The 23,244-nt window shown below is 45.9% G+C and overlaps 1 protein-coding gene across 1 annotated transcript in view; it reads left to right on the top strand.

Moving 5' to 3' along the window:
- The first annotated feature begins 1,993 nt into the window (after positions 1-1,993).
- The window catches only part of LOC131506483 (low-density lipoprotein receptor-related protein 2-like), a 44,852-nt gene continuing 23,601 nt past the window's right edge, over positions 1,994-23,244 (top strand). The window contains exons 1-13 of the mRNA XM_058720149.1: positions 1,994-2,161; positions 4,930-5,043; positions 6,736-6,855; positions 7,300-7,539; positions 8,407-8,520; positions 9,755-9,874; positions 11,001-11,126; positions 11,708-11,911; positions 12,606-12,774; positions 13,069-13,237; positions 15,094-15,319; positions 16,128-16,253; positions 18,110-18,334. Of these exons, the coding sequence (XP_058576132.1) occupies positions 2,086-2,161; positions 4,930-5,043; positions 6,736-6,855; positions 7,300-7,539; positions 8,407-8,520; positions 9,755-9,874; positions 11,001-11,126; positions 11,708-11,911; positions 12,606-12,774; positions 13,069-13,237; positions 15,094-15,319; positions 16,128-16,253; positions 18,110-18,334 (2,029 nt within the window). The 5' untranslated portion in view covers positions 1,994-2,085. The remainder of the gene's footprint in view (positions 2,162-4,929; positions 5,044-6,735; positions 6,856-7,299; positions 7,540-8,406; positions 8,521-9,754; positions 9,875-11,000; positions 11,127-11,707; positions 11,912-12,605; positions 12,775-13,068; positions 13,238-15,093; positions 15,320-16,127; positions 16,254-18,109; positions 18,335-23,244) is intronic.

Genomic DNA, 23,244 nt, shown 5'->3' with positions numbered 1-23,244 from the left:
TTAATACAATGGTTTGAGAATTATCCATGTTGTTGGACCTACCAGTAGTTTGTTCTTTTTTGTTGCTGAATAGTTTTCCACTGTGTGGACATACTTCACACACTGTCGATGCACTGTTGATAAATATCTGCATTAGTATAACTTGGGGCTAGAGGAAATAAAGCTGCTATAAAAATCACGTAAAAGTCTTTGTACGAACACATGTTTTCACTTCTCTTTGTTAAACAACTAGGAGAGGGATCACTGGGTCATATATTAAGTAGATGTTTAATTTTATAAGAAACTGCCAAATGGTTTTCCTAAACCGGTTGTTGTATTTTACACACTTCCCAGCAATGAAAGAAAGTTCTGGTTGCTCCACATCCTGACTTGGTATTATCAAGTTGTTGTTTTTAAATTTTAGCTTGTATTTTTTTTTTTTTTTAAATTTTTTTTTCAACGTTTTTTATTTATTTTTGGGACAGAGAGAGACAGAGCATGAACGGGGGAGGGGCAGAGAGAGAGGGAGACACAGAATCGGAAACAGGCTCCAGGCTCCGAGCCATCAGCCCAGAGCCTGACGCGGGGCTCGAACTCACGGACCGCGAGATCGTGACCTGGCTGAAGTCGGATGCTTAACCGACTGCGCCACCCAGAGGCCCACGTCTATATTCTTAAAACTCCGAGCTGCTCTATTGTGTCTCCGAATGCCATTAAGCATCAGATAGAATCTGGTTCCAAAGCAACAACATTTCAGCAGAAATCGTTATGATATCTTAGGAGGTTTTTGTTAAGCGCGGAAGGGTCCTTTTAAGCGGCTTATGCAATCAGAACACACAACGAATTTAAAGAAAACTTCAGAGCATATGGCATTCCGGTATCTTCCAAGTGTGATTTGATGGGGCCAGCAGTGAACATGAAGAGAGGTATGATTTAAAAGAAAGCTGTTGGAGTACTGTGTTGCAAATAAAATCTAAGAAGGCACTTTGCAATTCAGTTTTCTGTTTCTATTTTTTTTTTTTTCCTGGTGTTTTATTGCTGCCTTGCCCTTCCCAACGCTATAAATGTTCCTTGCCGGTTTTACATTCTAAATTCTAACTCTGCTGGCGTGTTCTCTCCAAGAATCTGACACTCACGTCCCCTGGTGTACTGGAAAGAAGGAATGCCACAGCTTAGTAAGGGGAAGGGAGGGTGCTCTATGGCTTTGCTAATGTGTCATCAGCTCTCATTATTTTTTTATCCATCATCTCATCCCCGATGGCAGCATTTGGATAAAACGACCTCCAAATTCTCCCAGTCCTGTAAGTCTATGACCCTACAGAGATTATGTTGGACTCTGGCTTGGAGCCACCAGATCCACATCCCCGTCCCATTATTTAGGAAAGTAATTCCACCCCTGCGGGGACACACACGGAAAGCGGTATGATGTTTCTCGGGGCTTTTGTGCTGTGACTCTGACCGCCGGCCAAGACGACTGACCCCTCCGCGCTGTCAGTACAGACCCCTCGCAGGAGGGCCCGGCTCTGGCCGGGCGGCGCTGGGAAGATAGGAGGCAGAGAGGGGGAAGTCCTCGCAGAGAAGGGCTCCCGAGCCCCGCGGCCGCCGTGCTGTCCTCAGTTTGCTGTTTCAAAGTGAGGTCTGAGGACCAGCAGCCAAGGCGTCACCTGACGACCATTCTGTTAGAGGCTCTCAGGCCCCCGCCCCACACCTCCGGGATCAGAGTTTGCCGAGTAAGATTTCTAGGTGATTCCTGTGCCCATAAGAGTTCTCCAACCCCGTAGTTAAGCGCGGCTGAGCAGTCCCACTTGGCCCCCGAGCGTGGCGGAGGCCAGGGCCCGAGGTAGCGGAGTGGCCACTGTCCCGCTGCCGGAGAGGAGACCCCGCGGAGAGGCGGGCGCCGTCCTGCCCGCAGCCCGGCTAGGTCCCGGGCAGCGTCTCCCCGGGGGCCGGCCGCGGTGGTGCTCCCCACGCCCCCGCCGCCGTCATCCCCAATGAGCGGCGCGAGCGGAAGAAAGCCCGCCCCGGGCGCAGCCTGCGCTCCTCCCGCCAGCGGTCTCCTCCGGCGAGCGCGACTCCGGCCCCGAGGCGCCCTGTCCCCTCCCCGCCATGGGGCTCCGGGCGCTCCTTATGCTCCTGCCGCCGGTGCTGGCCGCGCTGGGCGGCCTCGCGGGCTCCGGGACCGGTGAGTGGGGTCGCGCGGCAGGGCGTCCTGGAAGGGACGGCAGCGTGCAGGGGTGGTGGGCTGCGAGGCGCTGCAGGGGCGGGAGGAGAGCTTGGGGCACCCTCGCTGGTGTGCGCGAAGCACCCCCCCCCCCCCCCCCTGCAGTGACCTTTCACAGAGGAGGGTGAAGTCCGGCATTCTGGAGGGGCCGCCGGCTGAGTCGCGGGGCCCCCTGCTTCTCTGCCCTTTCCTCCTTCCCCGCCTGCCCAGTGGGTGGAAGAGGAGGTGGGCACAGCGGTCAAACTCAGCGTCTTTCCTTCATCCCACCCCAAGCGTGTGGGAGCGAGCTCTCTGCACACTGAGTGCAGGGAGCACCTTCTTCTCCCCCCCTCCAATTCCCCCCCCCCCCCCCCCACCCCTCGCCGTGTCGTGGCCAAGTGGGATCCGCTTTGCAGCCCTGGTCTCTGATGGGACCCTAGCTCAGGGTTCCCCAGGCAGCAGATTCAGCCTGGTGGAGGCCCGGGGCCTGGGGAAGAGGTAAGTCCCTCCGGAAACAGCACCTGCCCCCCCCCCCCCGGGGGCGGGGGTGGAGTAGGGGGACCGGGCTTGGGCCGGAGGTGCGGTTAGGAAGCGACTTCCTGCAACACTTGTTGATACCTCTCAGGTTTAGGCAGACCCCAAGGCAGAGGAGAGCTGAATCCGTGTCCCAGGGTGACTGAGACACCCACAGTTCCCAGATGGTGCCTGGCTGGGCGACTGGTTGGTGGCTTAGCCAGGTGTAGGAGGTGCCCAGCGTTTGTCAAACTGCCCGGCCTGCGGGCATGCTGATCTCTTGACAGGTCCTGGTTACTGGCCCTCATAGATTGAAGGCTGGTCATTTTAACTCGCGCAGACTCCTGGTCAAGGTGCTGTTAACTAGTTCAGAGGAGGTACCACTTAACTGAGTTCTCTGTCTTCCAGGAGGGATTCTCACCCACAAGATTTTTGCCTAACCTGGCAGAGCATCTCTGCAGGGATGAGAAGCCTTTGCTCTGGGTGGTCTTTTTGTACCACTCCTGGAGAACGTTTTAAGTTACTTGGGTTTTTTACTAAGCAGTGGTTACCAAGGCCCTCTGGCATGAAGACTTCTTTAGGATGTCCATTTTAGAATAGCATGGGATCATTGTACTTTGTGTATTGACAGACTATGAGAAAGCTACCCTAAAATTAATATAGAAGTAAAAATATTAATAAGTGTCGTATTCATTCACAGCAAGCGTCTACATAAGTGAAAAGTAATGTTTTGAGATGCATCTGTAGATGTGTAGAATCTCGATGCACACATGGTCTCGAAACTGAGAAGCACCAGAGCACCGTATTGTTCAAGGTGTGACTCACCTGGCAGTATGAGTCTCTGAGGGCTGACTGAACCCCTAACTGGGATCCTTCTGGAAGGATCTGCAGGAAGAGGCAGGAAAAGAGTTAACACTTTATGACGATTTATATGGTGGGTATACTGTGCCAAGTGGCTTTGTGGTCGTTTCATCTCTGACTCTTCCTCTTCTGATCACTTATTTAGTAGTCTCCTTCTATAGACCAGAAAACCGAGATCCAAAGAGAGGAAGTGACTCTCCCAAGGTCCTATTGTTAGTAAGCGGTTTCACTGAAATGCCAACCTATGTAGTCTGACAGCTGAGTCTGTGCTCCCATATTAGCGGTTGGTAACATCACTTGCTCTCAGTGGTTTGGGTTAAGCTAAGTAAGATTGCCTGGATGGTATGTATGTGAGTCATCGGCAAAGTTGTTAGCTACCCATTAGTAACCAATACTTTCTAAATATTTCATTAAAATATTTTTTGCAAGTCAGCTTTAAAAAAAAAACCATACCTTGAGTAGCTATGCTAAAATCGCGGTTAGAGGGATACAAGTAAGACTATGAAATGGTCCCTTAACAAAGAAGCTGTGGTCTACACAACGACCTTCTGTTGTCAACTTCCATTACACAACTTTGCACCACTTTCCGTTCCATATTGAAATTGTCCCAGGGAGTAGGACTGCACAGGGTTTTCAGTGCATCTTGCAGAGGCTTCTAGTATGGGCCATGTGGCTCATCTTTTCTAGGAACCAAAGGCTGGCTCTTTCTTTTTCAAAGTTATGACAGCATAATAAACTAAGTATAATCAGGCCTTCCTGGAGCCTCCCTCTGGGGACCACATTCTATAACAGGCTGATTTTTGACCATTAATCATTCAAGGTTGACAAACACAAGTTCATAACTTGAACAAAACTGAGAGTGTAAATCAATCTCCTGCAGATAACTGAAGACTTAACAAATGCTTATAACCAGCCTATGAGAGGCATTCTTATCAAGATAGTATGTAGGGACCCGCAATGCTAATCTAATTTTCGGATGTGTCTGCACATGCTTAAAAGTAAACTAGAGTGCCATCTTTGAACTTGGACTTCTAAATGTGCAACTATTCATACTGATTGTTTAAGACGGAACCGGAGCGAAAGCAGTGCCTGTGTCTCTTTGAGCAGAGCGCACGCCAGCCCCTTATTCTAATGGGGACAGGCGATGGCAGTTCCCCAACTTTATACCACCTGAAGAACTATTTCCGATGTAGTAACGACTACAGAAGTCATATGCGATTTTATGATACTGAATCCCCCCAACTGTCTTCCTGAGTATGAGTTGACGGAAGGCCTTCTGAATGACCTCTTGACGGCAGCTTACCACGAAAAGGTGCTCCCTTGTAGCCAACGTAGCCAGGAACTCTCACGGATTTGCTTTTTTTCATCCAACGTAGACCAAGTGAGGTGCAACATGACGAGGCAAGCTGCCTGTGGGGAAAGGTGCATTCCCGTGGCCTGGCTCTGCAACGGAGAGCGAGAGTGCCCCGACGGAACTGATGAGCAGTGTGGTGAGCGGCCTCCCCGTGTCTGGACTCCTAGATGGGCCCTTGGGCTGTTGCCTGGCTGACGGTGCCAGGTTTGGTGGTTTTCCCTCTTAGGGGGTATCCGGAAATGTTGGGCCTTCTGGATTGTTGCAGGCTTTCAGTTGGTAAGCCTAGGGATGTAGGTGTTGGTAGCATTATTATCAAAATGAGTGTGGAGGGCTGGTTGGGATAGAAAACCCAGCAAAAGTCTGGCTTCTCGCCTTAAATTCTGGCTGAAGCATGTGGCAGTTCCTGAAACTGCAATCATACAGATTCCTGTATAGGAAACCTTGGCAGACCTCAGCGCACACAATTACTTGTAAATATACACAGTAAGTTAGTTCAGCTTTGCTTAGGGATTTTGTTCACCTAAAAGATATCTTTACAAATTGAGTATAAAGAAAACTACAAAACCAATAGAAGCCAAGTTAGCTACTTGGTAAATGTCTTCCTGAAATAAAGCTCAAACGGCTCTGTGCTAAGAGTACTCCCAGCCCCAGAAGGGACACCTGAACACCTATAGATGAGGAGAGCCTCTTAACAGATGCCTCTCATCCTTGTGCGGTAAATATGGAGGGAAAAAATTCCTCATTAAAAGAGGAACTCCCCCGCACCCCGCAAAGAACTTGGAGAGCGCTGTATTCCTTTTCTGTACCCCACATGCACATTCCTGGACTGGTCACTTACTGTAACTAATTTAATGTGAAACCTTTGGTGTGAAAACCTGTAATAGGGCAGGTTAGAATTACATTTCATACTTGCATCAATGCCTTGTGCTCTGCTCCCCCATATACTTCACCCCACTTCTCCAGGTCTACTTGCCCAAAGGCATACTTCGAAGTATTTGAAGATCTAATTAAACCCCAAACTAACAGTCTCCAGGTTGTCTGAGTTCTTGATATAGTCTCAAACACCAAAGGGGTTTGAAGAAGCGAACTTGTAAAACTGTACTGTCCACTACAGCGGCCATTAGCCACACATGAAGATTTTTTTAAAGTTTATTTTGAGAGCGAGAGAGAGCATGAGAGAGTGAGTGAGTGTGGTAGGGGAAAAGGGAGAGAGAGAGAGAGAGAGAGAGGGAGAGAGAGAGAAAGAGAGAGAGAGAGAGAGAGAGAGAGAGAGAGAGAGAGAATCCCAAGCAGGTTCCACACTGTCAGTGTGGAGCCCGATGCAGGGCTTGAACTCACAAACTACAAGATCAGGACCTGAGCCAAAATCAAGAGTCGGATGCTTAACTAACTGAGCCACCCAGGTGTCCCCCACATGTGAAGATTTAAATTTATTTAAATAAATACAGTTCCTTTATCATACAAGTCACGTTACAGCTGCTCCACAGCTACAGGAGACTGGTGACTACCATTTTGGGCAGCATAGGTCCAAAACACTCTTCTGTAGTCACAACAGGTTTTACCAGACAACTGTGTTCTAGAAGCATGTTGGGGAGCATAAGCTTTATTGGGCTGCTAGGTGATTACCCCTGAGGCCGGGGTACAATGTGTTCTTAAGGATAACCTGAAAAGGACAGGCAAGTTCAGGATTGACTCAGTGGCAAAATCAGGAATTAATTATTCTTTTGCCAATGACAAGACTTAATATGAAACCCAAATTTAAAAGCTGCGTGTGCCCTGACAAACACCTCTTCCTTTCTGCCCCCCGAATACCGCCCCTGGCCTGCAGAGGAAGTATGCGGTGGACATCCTCAGGCCTGGCAGTGTGATGACGGGAAATGTATTTCTATTAGCTGGCTCTGTGACGGTACCGGAGACTGCTTGGATGGCTCCGATGAGGTTGACTGTGGTACGTACAACTTCGTGTATCTTCACACGTATTCTCTGTGTCTGCGGCATCGAGGAACCTCCACAGGATTGAGCGTAACACACAAGTCACTAAACAGCCTTATGCCACACGGGCTCACTCCAGATATGGTCTCCGTTATTATAGGGGACGTTTTATCCACTTCTGTATTTTTGCAAAATGACCTAAAAGATTCTTGCCTCCGTTGCCTTTTTAAACTCCTCTGGGATGAACTTGAGTATACAAAGTTGGGGCCACACCGCTAATCGCTACCATCCCTTTCAGTTCTGGGTTTTCCATAGACCAAATCCACGAGCAGACCATAAATACCTGAATAAACGAGCAATACCTATGGTCTGTAAGCAGACCATAAATACCTGAGTAAACCTGAATGAACAAGCAAGTTCAGGGGCGCTGCCCCCCTGAGCCCACTCCTGCCTTTGACAGAGATACCAACAGCATGTCCTGGCCGAAAAATCCAGTGTCCGGGAAATTCTCGGTGTCGTGATGCTTGGGAGCTCTGTGACGTGCATAAGGACTGCGGCGATGGGCTTGACGAAGCACCGTGCTCCCCGAACCGTTGCCTGGCCGGGCAGTGGCAGTGCAGGAACAAGGTGTGTGTCATGGATAGCTGGAAGTGCAATGGCATCAATGACTGCGGTGACTCCTCCGATGAGGAAGCCTGTGGTGAGTCCCCCGCCCCGCCCACCTCCCCCGGCCTTGGCCTTTCGTTTAAAGGGGAAGGCTGTACTATGTGGGCCGCTTTCTGCAAGCTGCGTTTCATTCCTGTGACCGAGACTTCCATCCTATATCTAAAAACAGGATGTTTCCTAGCAATAACCGAGATTTAGTTATCCATGGAAACCTAAAGCAGTGCTCAAATAATAGCTCTGTGGTGGACGCTCTGAGCGTTGCCTCGAATGTTTCCACTACTCAACGTGGTCAATGCACAGAACACCCGAGCACCGGCTTATGAAGGCAGTCTCCTAACAGGTGCCTCCCGTCCTGGTGTAGTGAAGACGGGAGAGGAAAATTTCTCATTAAAAGAGGATTCCCCCCCACTGCCCTGCCTTACGAAGCACTTGATGAGTATTACGTTCCTTTTCTCTACACCCTCCCCCGCCCCCAACAATGTGGTAGAAACTCCAAATTCTCAGTAAATCCCAATCCTACTTCAGTCTTTCCAGGATTAAATCTGCAGTATTGAATATATTCAGATTCTAACATTTTTGTAATGTTTAAACTGGCTTAAGAAGAGTCTTCCTTTAGGGCGCGTGTTAACTCACTGTAACACCATTTCAATTGGAACTACTTAATGCTAATTGAATTCAAATTCAATATTCTTTCAGTCCAGTGCCCAAGTGGCATAACATCCTTGTTATCAAGTCTTAAGTCCCAGTTCCCTGAAAACCCTGCTTCAAATGACACAACGTCCTTCCCTACCTAGACTTGCTTTGGGTTCTAGAAATACTGCGGCCACCTTACTGTAATAAGTGTTTCTATCACCCCTTCCCCCAAGTGCTGTCAGAAAAGAATGCTTTCCTGCCTCCACAGCTTCCTGTCCAGAAGGCACTGTGAGGTGTGACGAAGGGAAATGCATCCTGGAATCCCTGATGTGTGACGGGGAAGCAGACTGTGCAAATGGTACCGATGAGCCCGCCACATGCGGTGAGGACCCCGTTGCTGGGTTGGCCCGATGCAGGGGTGGGGAGAATCGGACCAAGTAAGCCAGTGCTGCTTGATAGTCATAAGGGTCTACGCTCTGGGAACGCGTGGACTAAAACACCTATTAATCCTTCAGTGACGGCTCCATCCCAGGTGACAGGTTCCAAGCCTTGGTTTTGGTCTCCCGAGTTTGAGCCAATGTTACTTGCGCCATGAAACTTTGAGAGTTCTCCTGTTATGGCTTTAGGGAAATAGACTAGCTAAATACCCCAAACCACATGGCTCCTAAAATTCTGGAGTAACGCATACTTTGCTACTGAGAAGCACATCGTGTGTTCAGGACCATATGGTGAATTCTCTAAGGATTTAACTGAAGAAAGACTTAGGAAGACTGTTTCCTGGTGAGGATGGAAACTACTGAGGGAAGCAACTCAAACTTTTTTTTTTTTTGAATGTTTACTTGTTTTTGAAAGAGCAAGAGCGGGGCAGGGACAAAGAGAGGGGGACAGAGGATCAAAACGGGCTCCACACTGACAGCAGAGAACCTGATGTGGGGCTCAGACTCATGAACTGTGAGATTGTGACCTGAAGTCAGACGCTTAACCGACTGAGCGATTCAGGCGCCTCTCAAACTTTAATACCTTGCAGTTCTCACTATAAAAATCACTGTTGATTCAAGTTGTTGTGGAGGGAGAGGGGGCACCTGACCCCAGGCACTTTGTCATCTGTCTTATTTCCTCCTCAAATCTGGTATTAGATGTGTATAATGAAACCTCTTTAGTGCTGCTAAAGGCTGTGAAAGCAGCTTTCTACTAAAGGAACAAGTAAGATCGTAAAAGCATAAACAGTGGGACCAAGCACAGGCTTCTGGTCCTGTGTAGATAATTCACTGAAATTAATAAACTGCTATAAAGCTTCCTGAGGCAAGGGTCCTGACCACCCACATTTCTGGAGAAATTAAGGAAGAGATTGCTGGCTCCTCTGTGGGCGGAACAATATGCCAACATTTGAAATTGTCCGGACTGTCCACCTAAAAATTCGTTTCCCCTGCTCCAAGTTTCCTAACTTTCCCTGTCTTCTGGTCTTTTCCCAAAGCCTCCACATTCCTAGGTCAGGGAGCAGGGTCAAAACAGTCATATGGCCCTTACACAGTGTGGGGGTTTGTAACACAACGGTTTATGAAATGTTTGATCTGTACCGTGTTAAGCCGTCCTGACCGCTGCCCTGTCTCTACCAGGTAAAAACTGCTCTCTGGCCAACGGGGGCTGTGAGGGGCAGTGCAGGGACACATACTGGGGAGTCCAGTGTTCGTGTGGAGCCGGGTGGCAATTACAGCCGGACGCTCAGAGCTGTGCAGGTCAGCGTTCATTTGGCTCATCTTCAAAGTTTTTATTGCAGGATGATGGATATGATATAAAATACACCAACTTAATCATTAAGTGTATACTCCAGTGGCCTCAGCATGTGCAAACATCACCACTGTCCATCTCCAGAACTTTGTCATCCTCCCAACAGCAACTCTCCATACCTGTGACATAATAACTCTGTCCCCAATCCCTGGAAACCTCTATCGACTTCCTGTCTCTATGAATTGGCCTGTTCTAGTCCTGCATCTAAATATGATCATGTGGTAAATGTCCTTGTGTGTCTGGCTTATTTCACTTAGCATGTTGTTAAGGTTCATCCATGTCCTAGCATGTGTCAGAATCTTTTTTTTTTTTAAGTTTATTTTGAGAGCGAACATGAGTGGGGGAGGGGTAGAGAGCGAGAGAGAGAGTAGGGGAGAGAGAGAATCCCAAGCAGGCTCTGTGCTGTCCATGCGGAGCCCAATGTGGGGTCTGATCTCACAAATGGTGAGATCATGACATGAGCTAAAACCAAGAGTCGGGCACTTAACTGAGCCACCCAGGCCCCCCAAAACCTTAAGTCCAAATAATATTTCATTGTGTATATATGTCTCATTTTGTTTATCCATCTGTTGATGGACACTTCCACGGTTTCTACCTTTTGGCGATTGTGGACAATGCTACAAACATTGATGTGCAGATGTCTGAATCCCTGCTTTCAATACTCTTGGGTATATGTCAGAAGTGGAATCGTTGTATCATGTGGTCAAGTCTGTTTAACTTGAGGAACCATCCAACTATTTTCCACAGGGGCGGCCCATTTGATTTTTCCCACCAGCAGTGCACAAGTCTTTGTTTTTCCACATCTTACCATTCATTCTGAATCAGCAATACCCCCAAGAATGTTGTTAGGGCAACCTAGATCCATCTTCTGGGGTCTCTATATTGATGTTTCTGCTGAATTACACTTATGTGGATGGCAGTTCAACAGAGGCAGGGACTGTCTGTCCCAGCACCCAGTGCAGTGGTTTCCACATAATATGTGTCCAGTGAGCGTCTGAAAAGTAGCTCAAAGGAACAAAAATACTCAAGGGATTGCTCCTTGGTCATCTCTGACTTACAACTGTCTCTCATTAGATCTAGATGAGTGCTCCAAGGCCTACAGTCCTTGTGGCCAGCTGTGTCACAACACACCAGGCTCTTACTCCTGTGAATGTATTCAAGGTCACCAGCTCTACAATGGTACCAGTTGTCGAGTTACAGGTGAGCTCTGAGACCCTAAGTAAAGCCTAGCTCTTGCTGTGCCCTTAGCAGTAATTATAGATAGAAATACTATGGGTGATTGATTCCCTTTAGGGTCTAGTATTAGAGAAGACTTTATTCTTTCCATAAAGAAGCTGCTATGACAACATTCCTTGGCCAATTTGAGTTTCAGTTGCTATTAAGTGTCTTTAAAATGACGTATTCTCTAGGCTATACACCTAGGGGCTCCAGAGACCCCACTGATAAAATCTTAACTGGGCCTGTGTTTCTTTAAGGATGGGACAGTTCATTTATTTGGCTTCTGTGTATGAGGCATAGAGAGGACGTCCGTTTAGGGTTGGGGGAAGGGCTGAATCTGAAATCAAATGGGCCAAGAGATTCCAAAGATTAGTTTGAATGTGTTGGAGTTTAGAGGAGGAATTAAGACTTATGGTGGTCCCCTAGATCTCCTCTGGACACTCCTGAGTCCAGACTTCAGGGTAAGTGCATTTCAGCAGGGACAGCTTCTTTGGTTAAAGAGAATGGCATGAAAGAAAGTTTCAAAGGAATGTGTCACTACTCCTTTTCCAATTCTATTACAGATGATGCTGTTAAAATTCTTATAGCAGCAGATCGAGAACTTGGTGTCCTGGATCGAAGAACAGGCATCTATGAACCTCTTGTACCTATAAAATCGAGGCCTACTTCCGTTGCATATGATCTTGAGAGAAGCATGTACTTTTGGGTGGACGGAATCTTAAATGTGTTTGTCCTTGGGAAGCCAAACTCGGTTCTTCTCTATCCAGGTATATTTCTTGACGTGAAGAACCCTATAGCTTCTTAAAGCCACATCAACAGAGTATAAGCAGCCTGTGTTACTCATCTGGACATCTTCTGTGACTTCCTTGGGAATCATGAGAGTTTGTACAGTCCCGATTTGAGATAAGACTATCTAATTTGGCTCCATGGGAGCTTTGGTAGAGTCCAACTGGAGAATGAAGTCACTATTAAGTAGTCCAGAAAGTTTGGGGATGTGGGCTCAGGCCAAGGTTTGTCTCCACTCTATTACTAGGTAAGAGACTTTGAGCAAGTTGCTAACTCCTTTGAACCACTGTCTGTAAGATGAAGGGAATAGCACTTGCTTCATTGGGTAAGTGTGGGGGTTAAACCAGAGTTGGTACATGTGCAGAAGTGCTTAGCATTGTCCTGGGTGCCCAGAAATCCTCTGCGAGTGGTTAAGAGGTACAGTTCCTAACAATGCACCTGAGACTTCTGTAATAGATAGTGCCCCAAACTGAGGTTGCATTCTCTTTGATTTCTTGGTTATGTTTCTGCTAAGATCTTTCTCTTTCCCTGCTGCACACTGCATATTGGACATAGCACATCTCTGGCCCTCCTTCCCTGTGTCCTATTTGCCTCATTGTGTAGCTTGAAATCAGAACATGTAGACAAGTTCGGTCCAAATCTGTGGGAACAGAACACTGTCTCCTGTATCCCCAGAACTTAAAACGGTGAACAGTGTCTCTTTGGACTGGTTCACGGGACAGTTGTATTGGGCGAGCAGCTTCGCAAGGGTCATCTGTGCTGGTTTAAGTGATGGCAGAGGCTACGTCAAAATCTTGGAAAAGGATCTGGTGCCAGAGCAGCTCATCGTGTTTCCCACAAAGAAGTAAGTAGTGTTTCTTTGAGACTATATCCCAAATCATTGGTTATCTTAGAAGTTTAAGTTGATAAGAGAACACTTCAACTTTTTCAACCTATTTGCTCCAAAAAAAAAAAATCTCGAGTTTAAAGCCTAAATCGAATGTTATGAGGCCCAACTTTTCAGTCTGTTGAGTCTGAGGGCAGAAATCTCCTGCATTCTTAGCAGTGTGGTGATCTGGGACCTGTACAAGAGAGCTAAGGGGACCTGGCTGTTCAGTGGAGGGGACTGTTAACATCTTGCCCCTTTTACTTTTCTCAGGTCCTTGTATTGGGTAAATCGTGGTGAGAAAGGCATGAGAACTATTGAGACTGCAGGGATGGATGGCTCAGATAGGAAGGTGCTCGCAGCTGTAAACATGGAGGAGCCTGTAGGACTGACACTCGACCACGTGACCGGCAGGCTCTACTGGATCAGTGACTATAAAGAGGTACTGGAAATAGGTCCGGGAGAGAAGATAAACCGTTAAACCTGGGTCTTGGTATGACTGTGGGTAACTGCGAAGTTCTCTTTGGTCTTGCATCGACACTGTGAAATACTTCTGGCTGTGAAAACGGAGAGAAGCGAGCTAGGATTGCACAGTATCTTTAGGTAGAGTCTGACGATATCAACATAGGTTGGGAGACTTGGCGTGACTTCCTTTTTTTTTTTCCTTAGGTTTATTGAAAAGAGAGAGAGGGAATGGGGAGGGGCAGAGAGAGTGGCGGAGAGAGAATCTCAAGCAGGCTCCATGCTCAGTGCGGTGTCTGATGCAGGGCTTGGTCCCATGACCGTGAGATCACGATCTGAGCTGAAATCAAGAGTCACTTAACCAACTGAGCCACCCAGGTGCCCCTATTGTGACTTTCTTAAATACTACAGTCAAACTTGGCACTGGTAGTATAGGGCATATGCTGTGTCATGCCTAGGATGTAAAACCTTTTAAGATGGCAGACCACCTCCTTGAAATAACATAGTTAAGTACTTAGTACTTACTTATATTCCTTTTTTTTTTTTTTTTTTTGTTTTTGGTTGTTTGTTTATTGTTGTTTTTTTTTTGTTTTTTTTTTTATTTATTTTTTAATATATGAAATTTACTGTCAAATTGGTTTCCATACAACACCCAGTGCTCATCCCAAAAGGTGCCCTCCTCAATACCCATCACCCACCCTGCCCTCCCTCCCACCCCCCATCAACCCTCAGTTTGTTCTCAGTTTTTAACAGTCTCTTATGCTTTGGCTCTCTCCCACTCTAACCTCTTTTTTTTTTTTTTTTTTTTTCCCTTCCCCTCCCCCATGGGTTTCTGTTACGTTTCTCAGGATCCACATAAGAGTGAAACCATATGGTATCTGTCTTTCTCTGTATGGCTTATTTCACTTAGCATCACACTCTCCAGTTCCATCCACGTTGCTACAAAAGGCCATATTTCATTTTTTCTCATTGCCACGTAGTATTCCATTGTGTATATAAACCACAATTTCTTTATCCATTCATCAGTTGATGGACATTTAGGCTCTTTCCATAATTTGGCTATTGTTGAGAGTGCTGCTATAAACATTGGGGTACAAGTGCCCCTATGCATCAGTACTCCTGTATCCCTTGGATAAATTCCTAGCAGTGCTATTGCTGGGTCATAGGGTAGGTCTATTTTTAATTTTCTGAGGAACCTCCACACTGCTTTCCAATACTTACTTATATTCCTATTTCGAGGTCTTAATATTACAGTTTGTGTAATCTCATTTTTTGGAAGCATCAAACTGACAGACCAATATGACACGGTGGCCAAAAGCATAGGCTTAGGAGTCATTTTTTTTTAAAGACGTCAATTTTTTTTTTTTTAAAGTAATCTCAACACCCAGTGTGTGGCCCAATCCTGAGATCAAGAGTTTCATGCTGTACCAACAGAGCCAGCCAGGTGCCCTGGGGAATCATATTTTTAAGCCTATCACATCAGCTGTGATTTTGGCAATTTATGGCACCTCTTTGGGCTCCCGTTGCCCTCTCTGAAAACAGCTAAAATGTTTTTCTTCAAAAGACAATCGGAAAGTGTAGGGAAAGAACTTGGCACAAAGTTTGGATGCAGACAATGTGTTGCATAAGTAACTATTGTAACTTATCTGTGACCCGGTTTGTGCAAGATGCAGTTGCACCACTGGGTTTGGCGTTACCTTCCGTGAATCCTAAGATGATTTCGTCTCTGTCAAGTTGATAGCTCATGAAGATGTTAATCAGTGTGCATGAAAGAGGTGCTCTGACCTCGGCATCTCTTGCTAACGGTACACTGCTCTCATGACTCTAACCCTTTAGTCCATAGAGACGGTAAACGTGGACGGCAGTGGGAGGCACACCTTTCCTGAGATCTTCTTGGAAGGTGACAATCCAATAGGACTAGCTGTATTTGAGAACTCTTTCTTCTGGGCAAATAAAATACGGCTGTTTCGCACTTCACCCCACACCCCAAAAGAGAGAGTGGTGCTGCTGAATGCTTCCATATCTGCTTTCTCTGTCCTGCACAAATCCCAGCAGCCCAAGGGTATGTCAAGGACTTGCTTTTGAAATGCTAATGCATCAGAATGTACACTAAACAGAAATGGCCTAAATTACTACCTTGGTCTGCTCTTGGAACTTGCTACTTTTTTAGGCAGTGAGAATGTTCTGGGTATTATTCCAGAATTCTATAGGACTTCTAAATAAGAGAAAATGAACAAAATCCTTTTCTGGGAAACTCCTTCCAAGCATGTACCTTGTGGTTTGTCCAAGTCCAATGTAGTAACCAGATTCTTGAAGTCTGAAATATATGAAACGGGGTAATAAGCTATTCACATAAGGGCTGCAATAGCTTACTCACAGACACGTTAATTGTCGTTGACCTTAAAGTTTTATGCTCTTGATAGAAAGTTGCAGAAAGCCCAGTATCCCATTTATAGAAGAGTAGGAGTTAAACACTTTTGTCAATCAGCAATTATATGTCAGATTCAACTCAGATAATGGTTCTTACTGTGTCTGAGAGAGACTAACCAAAGTAGAGAACTTAGACTACTATTTACTTCTAAAGGAGTCTTCCTATAAGCAAACTAGGCAGCATTTTGCCTTAACTCTGGGGGGAGAAGATGCTGGTGGTTGAAGCTCTATTGGCTTGAGCTTAACATGGATAAGTAATTGCCAGTATCTGAAAGGATATTGTGGGAGTTTAAAGGTCAGCATGCCTAACCTAGAAGGAAACAAGGATACTGGGATTCCTCTTAAGGCAAAACTAATTTAATTCCCCTTGAGTCTTCAGTTTTGAACTAGTATATGGAGAATTCTGAAATTGTATCCAATCTATTTCTCTTTTACAACAGGCAGATACCCAGAATGTGCTCCAGGCTCTTGTAGCCACTTATGTCTCCTGTCCCCCATCCATCCCAAGGGCTATAAGTGTGTTTGTCCAGAGGGAATGTTTCTTTTACCTTCTGGTACATGTAGTGGTAAGTATGCTGGGTGAAATGGGTTTGGCTCTGGGAGTCACATTCCATGGTAGGCCTGGAAATAACGTGGCTTCCATTGTGGGATCAATCACTTTTGCACTGACAACCTTACTTTGGTTAAGTTTCGCTCTCAAAGATCTTGATTAGTTTTTTAAGTTGTGTTAAAAGTCCATAACCTAGAACTTCCTATTTTAACCACTTCTAAGTGTACAGTTCAGTAGCATTAGGTACGTTCATATTTTTCTGCAGCCATCACTACCATCCATCTCCAGAACGTTTTCATCTTCCTACACTGAAATTTTGTACCCATTTAACAATAACTCCCCCTTCCTCTCCTCCTCTGCCTGCCCCTGGACAACCATTCTACCTTCGGTCCGTATGAATTTGACTATTTGAGGAACCTCATTAAGTGGAATCATACAGTATTTTCCCTTTAATTGCTGGCTTATTTCACTTAGCATAATACCTTTGAGGTTCATACATGTTGTAATAGGTGTTAGAATTTAAAAAAAAATTTTTTTTAGTGTTTGTTTATTTTTGAAGGAGAAAGCATGAGCAGGGTAGGGGCAGAGAGAGAGAGAGAGAGAGAGAGAGAGAGCGTGAGAGAGGGAGACACAAAATCCCAAGCGGGCTCCAGGCTCGGAGCTGTTAGCACAAAGCCTGATGCAGGGCTCGAACTCACGAGCCACGAGATCATGACCCGAACTGAAGTCGGACGCTTAGCCACCCAGGTGCCCCCAGAATTTCTTTTTAAGGCTGGATAACAATCCATTTTATCTGTACTACATTTGGTTTATCCATTCATCAATCTGTGGATATTTGGGTTTGATTGATTTTTAAACTAGAAAAACATAGTTTACACCACTCAGTTTTACCAGAAAATTTAAGTTGTATAAGAAAAGTAATCCTTCATAGTCTTATAACTATCATATGTTCTGGCTTCTGTTTGTGAGCAGAGAGTCTATGTCAATATTGTTAACGTAAAGTCTTCCTGCTTGTTTTTGTCTTTGAAATATTAAGGCTACATGCTCCATTGAACCCCTCTATCCAAGTTACTCTTTCCTAAAGAACATTGAGGCTTTAAGAAGAAGACATGGTGGGGGCACCTGGGTGGCTCAATCGGTTGAGCATCCGACTTCAGCTCCAGGTCATGATCTCATGGTCCGTGAGTTCAGGCCCTGCATCGGGCTCTGTGCTGACAGCTCAGAGCCTGGAGCTTGCTTCAGATTCTCTGTCTCCCTCTCTCCCTGCCCTTCCCCCACTTGCGATCTCTCTCTCTGCCTCTCAAAAATAAAGAAAACTAATAAAAAAAATTTAAAAAAATGCTATAAGTATGTTCACGTTCTAACTACCTTTAAAGAACACAATTCTCAGGGGTAGCCACTGAATGCACTCATGGTGTATATAATACACTATTGTGCCAGACTCAGGACTTGAGCTTAAATCATACCCTGAACATTATATATCCAGTTAAGTTCCCAAGTAACTTTTCTTTAAGTGGGCAATTGAATTTAAAATTCTTTCTACTGAGACTTGAGTGCCACGAGCAATAATTCGAGGACATTACTGAATGAAATGGGGCACCACCCCAACCCTAATCCTCCTGCTTCTGTGTGAACCTTTCGGCAGAAAATCCAAAGGGTTTGTGCCTTGGGAAAGCTGATCAGCACTTCATTTGCCCAAATGGCTCCCTTCTCTAAGAAAGCTAGGGCATTTGGGTTGTATGTGTGCCTCAGAAGCGAACTTGGTAAGACCCCTTTCTAGGTGTACCTCAGCTGGAGGGATTGCTCAAGAAGGGAGCATTTGGGCATACCTAGCAAATGGCCAAACAGTAAATCTCCTCTTTCCCTTGGTAGAGTTAAAGGTGGTGTTTTCTTCTGGCAAACGTCTCTACTTGTTGAAAGTTGGTTTTATGGGAACTGCTATAGAGCGAACCCTGGTTCAAGAGCATCCTGGGAACATCTATTTACTGGATATTGACTGGAAAAGAAATCTCATCTACTGGACAAATGCCCAGGGACGTCTGTTCTTCTCAACTGGCTATTCGGGAGAAAAGCGAGAGATTTGGACAGAGCATACAGGTAAGTTGGGTGGCTATTTTGGCTTTTTCCCTTTATTTTCTGGCTCTAAAATTAAGTAGAGCCAAAAAAAAAAAAAAAAAAAAAAAAAAGGTACCTATTCCTGATCTGAATCCATCTTAATGCCAAAGAATTTTTTTTTATTTTTAGTGTTTGTTTTTGAGAGACAGAGTGAGAGCAGGGGAGGGGCAGAGAGAGAGAGAGAGAGAGAGAGGGAGACACAGAATCTGAAGCAGCCTCCAGTCTCTGAGCTGTCAGCACAGAGCCCGACGCGGGGCTCGAACCCACGAACCGTGAGATCATGACCTGAGCAAGTCGACGCTCAACCAACTGAGCCACCCAGGCACCTCCAAAAGAATGGTTTTAAACTAACTTACATATGAAGTATCAGAGTTACCCTTATGCTTAGGAGAGCTGTGCAGGCTGTTAAAAGGCTACCATGATTTGGCAAATCCTGGGGTCAGTGGTAAGTTTTTTGAGATTCTATTTTCCTGGCCTTAAGTTTGGGTAGGACAGAAATAGACTTCAAATCCTTCAGTTTTGCAATGCAGATTTTTTTCTTGCACTAATTTAGAAGTGATTTGCAATGCAGATTTCTGAGAGAACTAGCAAGATATTTTCTTACCATGGTAATATATACTTTCTCTTCTCTCCCACTCCTGGGTGCTACACCCCAAGCTTAGTGCCCTGTGCTCTGCCTAACGGCAAACATCTACTTTATAAAAAGGAGCTGAGGCTAGAGCTCTAGGGTGAGTAATTTGATTTCCGGATGTTCCCTGCGTACTGTAAGTACCAACAATAAGCTTTACTACAAGCAGTGCTGTCCTGAAAGACGTGCTCCCGGGATGTCCTTCAGAGCAGTGGACTCTGCTGAGTCCTGAGGGTAAGCACAGTGCCTGGTGCCTTGCAACTTCCGGTACCTGCCCTGGAGAACTTTCAGGAAAAAGTGAAGCAGGCGGTGATCTTGCAATACAGCTGATGGCTGTCTGAGGAAACTTGTGGCCTTAAATTTCTTCCCATTTAATTAAAAATGCCACCTTTGCTCCACTGGCTAATCTTAGCTAATAGGTTTCAGTGTTACAATGATTATATCAAGGAATTTTAGAAGACTGGCAGTTTCACTTGAGCTGGGTTCTCGTGTGGAATACTGAGTCCTTGGGGTAGGTGGCTCTGAAATAATAGGAAAGAAATACACATATCTGACCCTGGTTACTGGCACAGAGCTTTGTAACTTCCTGAGTGATAGCTCTGACACAGAGCTCCTAGGTCCTTTGGGGTTTCCTGGGCGAGAGGAATAGCTTTGGCTTGAATGAGCCAACAATGCAAAATTGAATTTAAGGTCCATTTCCACGACTTAGGGCCAGAAAAACTTTAAAACCCTTATCACTGACCCTGGGAAGCTGTTAACCAGAAAGACCAAGCCATGACCAGAAGCTTAGACCTCTCAGCCCTATTCCCCATTCTCCGGAGAGGGGAGGGGGGGCTGGAAATGGAATCGGTGCTCAGTCATGTCTATGTGATGAAGCCTCCACCTGTGTGCCGGAAGGGAGGCAAACCTCAGGTCCATGGGAACAGAAGCTCCTGCTTGTGGGCCCTTTGGATGTGGCCCTGTGAATCTCTTCACCTGGCTGTTCATTTGTATCCTGTATGCGCTAAACCAGTAAGTGTGTTTCCCTCAGTTCTGTGAGCCATTTGGCAAATGATCAAATTTGAGGGGGTTGTGGGAACCCCGATTTAGGGCCATTGGCTCAGAGTCCGGGGACAACCTGTACTTATGGTTGGCATCAGAAGTGGGGGCAGTATTGGGACGGAGCCCTTACCCTGCGGGGTCTGATGCCAACTGCAGGTAGATGGTGTCAGAACTGAATTAAAAACATTTTTTAAGAATGTCCTACAATTTAAGTTTATTTATATTTTGAGAGAATGTGGGTGGGGGAGAGGCAGAGAGAGAGGGAGAGAAAGAGAATCTCAAGCAGGCTCCTCAACACTGTCAGCACAGAGCCCGATGCGGGACCCGATTCCACAAAACTGTGAGATCGTGACCTGAGCCGAAACCAAGAGTCGGACACTCAACCGACTGAGACACCCCCAAGCGCCCCTGAATTGTAGGACGTTCTCGTGTTGCAGAATTGCTTGGCGTAGGGAAACCCCACATGTATCTGGAGAACAGGGGTATGTTTTTCGTGTATGATGGCTGAAAGCTTGACAAAGCCAGGCAGGCCATTCACAGCAGGGAAAGGGCTGGTTACCTCCAGGACGCCTCACAACCCAGCTTCCAGCTTATCCTCACATCAAAGTATACTAACATCAGTATTTTCTCTTGAATGCGTTAATCCTGTCCTACTGAGAAGCAAAGCTGGTAAATACAGTTGAGATTGCTAATAAAAAAAATGGGAGGGCTTCAAATCCTCTTTCAGGAAAGAGTGTGTGTCTTTAAGAACCTATGTAGAATCACTCAAAGAACATTCCGTGGTCCTGGCAACTGGACACTCAACCTTGAATCTGCACGGCACCACTTGAAACTCATGCCAGAGAGAGCGCATCTCCTGTGCAGACGTCAGAGCCCGACAGAGAAGAGCGAAGCTGGACCGGGTGTGGCCAGTCTGTTCTTGCTAACTGGCCAACCTTAAGTCCCTTCTTTCCTGGAGTGAGACTTAAGGAACATGGGGACAATTCTATGCCAGCTTCTCCTCATGAAAACATGAGGAATAAGGGTGACTGGGTAGCTTAGTCAGTTCAGTGTCCAACTCTTGAGTTGGGCTCAGGTCATGATCTCACAGTTTGTGACTGGGAGCCCTGCGTCAGACTCTGTGCCGACAGCACAGAGCCTCCTTGGGATATTCTCTCTCTCTCTCTCTCTCTGCCCCCTCTCCTTCCCCCCTCTAAATATAAAGAAATAAACTTAAGAAAAGAAAACGTGAGGAATATTAAGATATGCTCCTACCCTAACACCCAGGAAGTGGGAAAAACTAACACACGTTAAGCCTGTGGGTACTGGCTTCCCTATTCTGGTATCACGCCCCAGTTCCATGCCTTGTCTGTTTCTCAACCTTCCTGGTAGTTAACATTTGAGTTCTTTTTTTAAAAAATTTTTTTAATGTTTATTCATTTTTGAGAGACAGTGGGTGAGCAGGGAGGGGGAGAGAGAGAGGGAGACACAGCATCTGAAGCAGGTTCCAGGCTCTGAACTATCAGCACAGAGCCTGACGTGGGGCTTGTACTCACGAACCTTGAGATCATGACCAGAGCCAAAGTTGGACGCTTAACTGACTGAGCCACCCAGGAGTCCTAACAATTGAGTTCTTATATATATCCCAGCACACCACCGGATATTATATTAAGAACCAGCTTTCTGGAGGTTGGGGGATATGTTCATATATATACTATATATGTTTCTAATAAAACTGGCTGGCATAAAGGATGTGACATTATTTACAAATAATAAAATAGATGACATTCTTTACTGTAAATTTCATATAGCCACACGATTTTCAGAGTGGCTACAGATTCAAGAACTCAGAATAAAAAAAGCAGTTTATAGTTGCAATTCAATCAAGATTTAACACAATCCAACTGTGAATAAATGCTTGATTGCTATCTGATTTGGCAAAGATGTCGATGCCATCGTTGAGTGAATATAGTCCTACTGCAGTGTTGTTTGCTACGTGTTTCTGTAAACAAGTGAAAAGTGTAGCAATGGAGACTAATTGGAATTAGTTTATTGACACAAAGGACTTATGTGTGGAATTGGATAATAGTTTTCAAGGACTAGAAAAATATCTTCCCAATTTTTGTGGTATTTAAAAGGTAATGGCTGTAGATGTGACACATGTAAGTTTAATTTGCAATATTAGCATCTTTCTCCGCTACTTCAGCCCGGACCAGGGGTTTTCAACCTCTTCCTCTGAAAGGCCAGTTGTATCTGAAAAGATACAACAGTAGAATGCCCAACCAGCTGAAAACACGTACTGTAGAATGACCATGGTGTGCTCCACCAAATTTTATGAAAACAGACTGCAGGCTGGAATCCGCCCAAGGGCCGTTGTTTGTCAGTCCCTGGACTAGAAAACAAAACCTAACACAAAGCCCTGATGTGCAGCGTTTGCCAATTTCTCTGCTTGAAAATACTCCCATGCTGCCAGATTTCAAGCTACCAATGTGATGTCTCTTAACGCAGGTGTGCAGTAACAAAACGCGGGAAAATAAGTGATTGAGTGTTTTAGTTTTGTTTCAAATACAAGCAGGCTTATGTAATTTAGTTTCAGTAATGACCTTACCGGACAGCAAATTTGCAGCATCCCTGAATTTAACAACTGGCCGTTACAGGCTCGTGCAAACTAGCTCCGGCACAGCGCTAGAAAATACCCGACACAGTGGGGCACCTGTGTGGTCCGGTTGGTTGAGTGTCTGACTTCAACTCAGGTCATGATCTCACTGTTCTTCGGTTCGAGCCCCACATCTGGCTTGCTGCTGTCAGCCTGTCAGTGCAGAGCCCGCTTCTGATCCTCTGTCTTCCTCTCTCTGCCCCTCACCTGCTTGCCCTCTCCCAAAAATAAATACCTTAAAAAAATAATAAAATACTGGACACTGTCCTAAGCTTTATGCATACTAACTCTAATCCTCAACACTGAGAGAAGCAGTGTCCCTACCATGCATTTGTGGAAACTGAGGCACAAAAATTAACGGGCACCTTACTTTGGAACGTGTTTCAAACAAGGCAATCTGACTCGCTAGCCTGACACTGCTAACTTTTATGCTATACTGCAGCCCAGTAGTAGGTACTATGTAGCTTAGACCCGGACCAATTGTCCGGCTATGGTGAACGGAATGGGAGCAGGGAGTGCTTCGTAGGGTCGTGCCCAGCGGTCACGCTTAGAAGCGAACGCTTTGTGGCTTTCATATACTTGGTGCCT

The sequence above is a fragment of the Neofelis nebulosa genome, chromosome 3 (genome assembly GCF_028018385.1).
Source record: "Neofelis nebulosa isolate mNeoNeb1 chromosome 3, mNeoNeb1.pri, whole genome shotgun sequence".
Lineage (NCBI taxonomy): Eukaryota > Metazoa > Chordata > Mammalia > Carnivora > Felidae > Neofelis > Neofelis nebulosa.
This window is presented reverse-complemented; position numbering and strand designations above follow the sequence as displayed.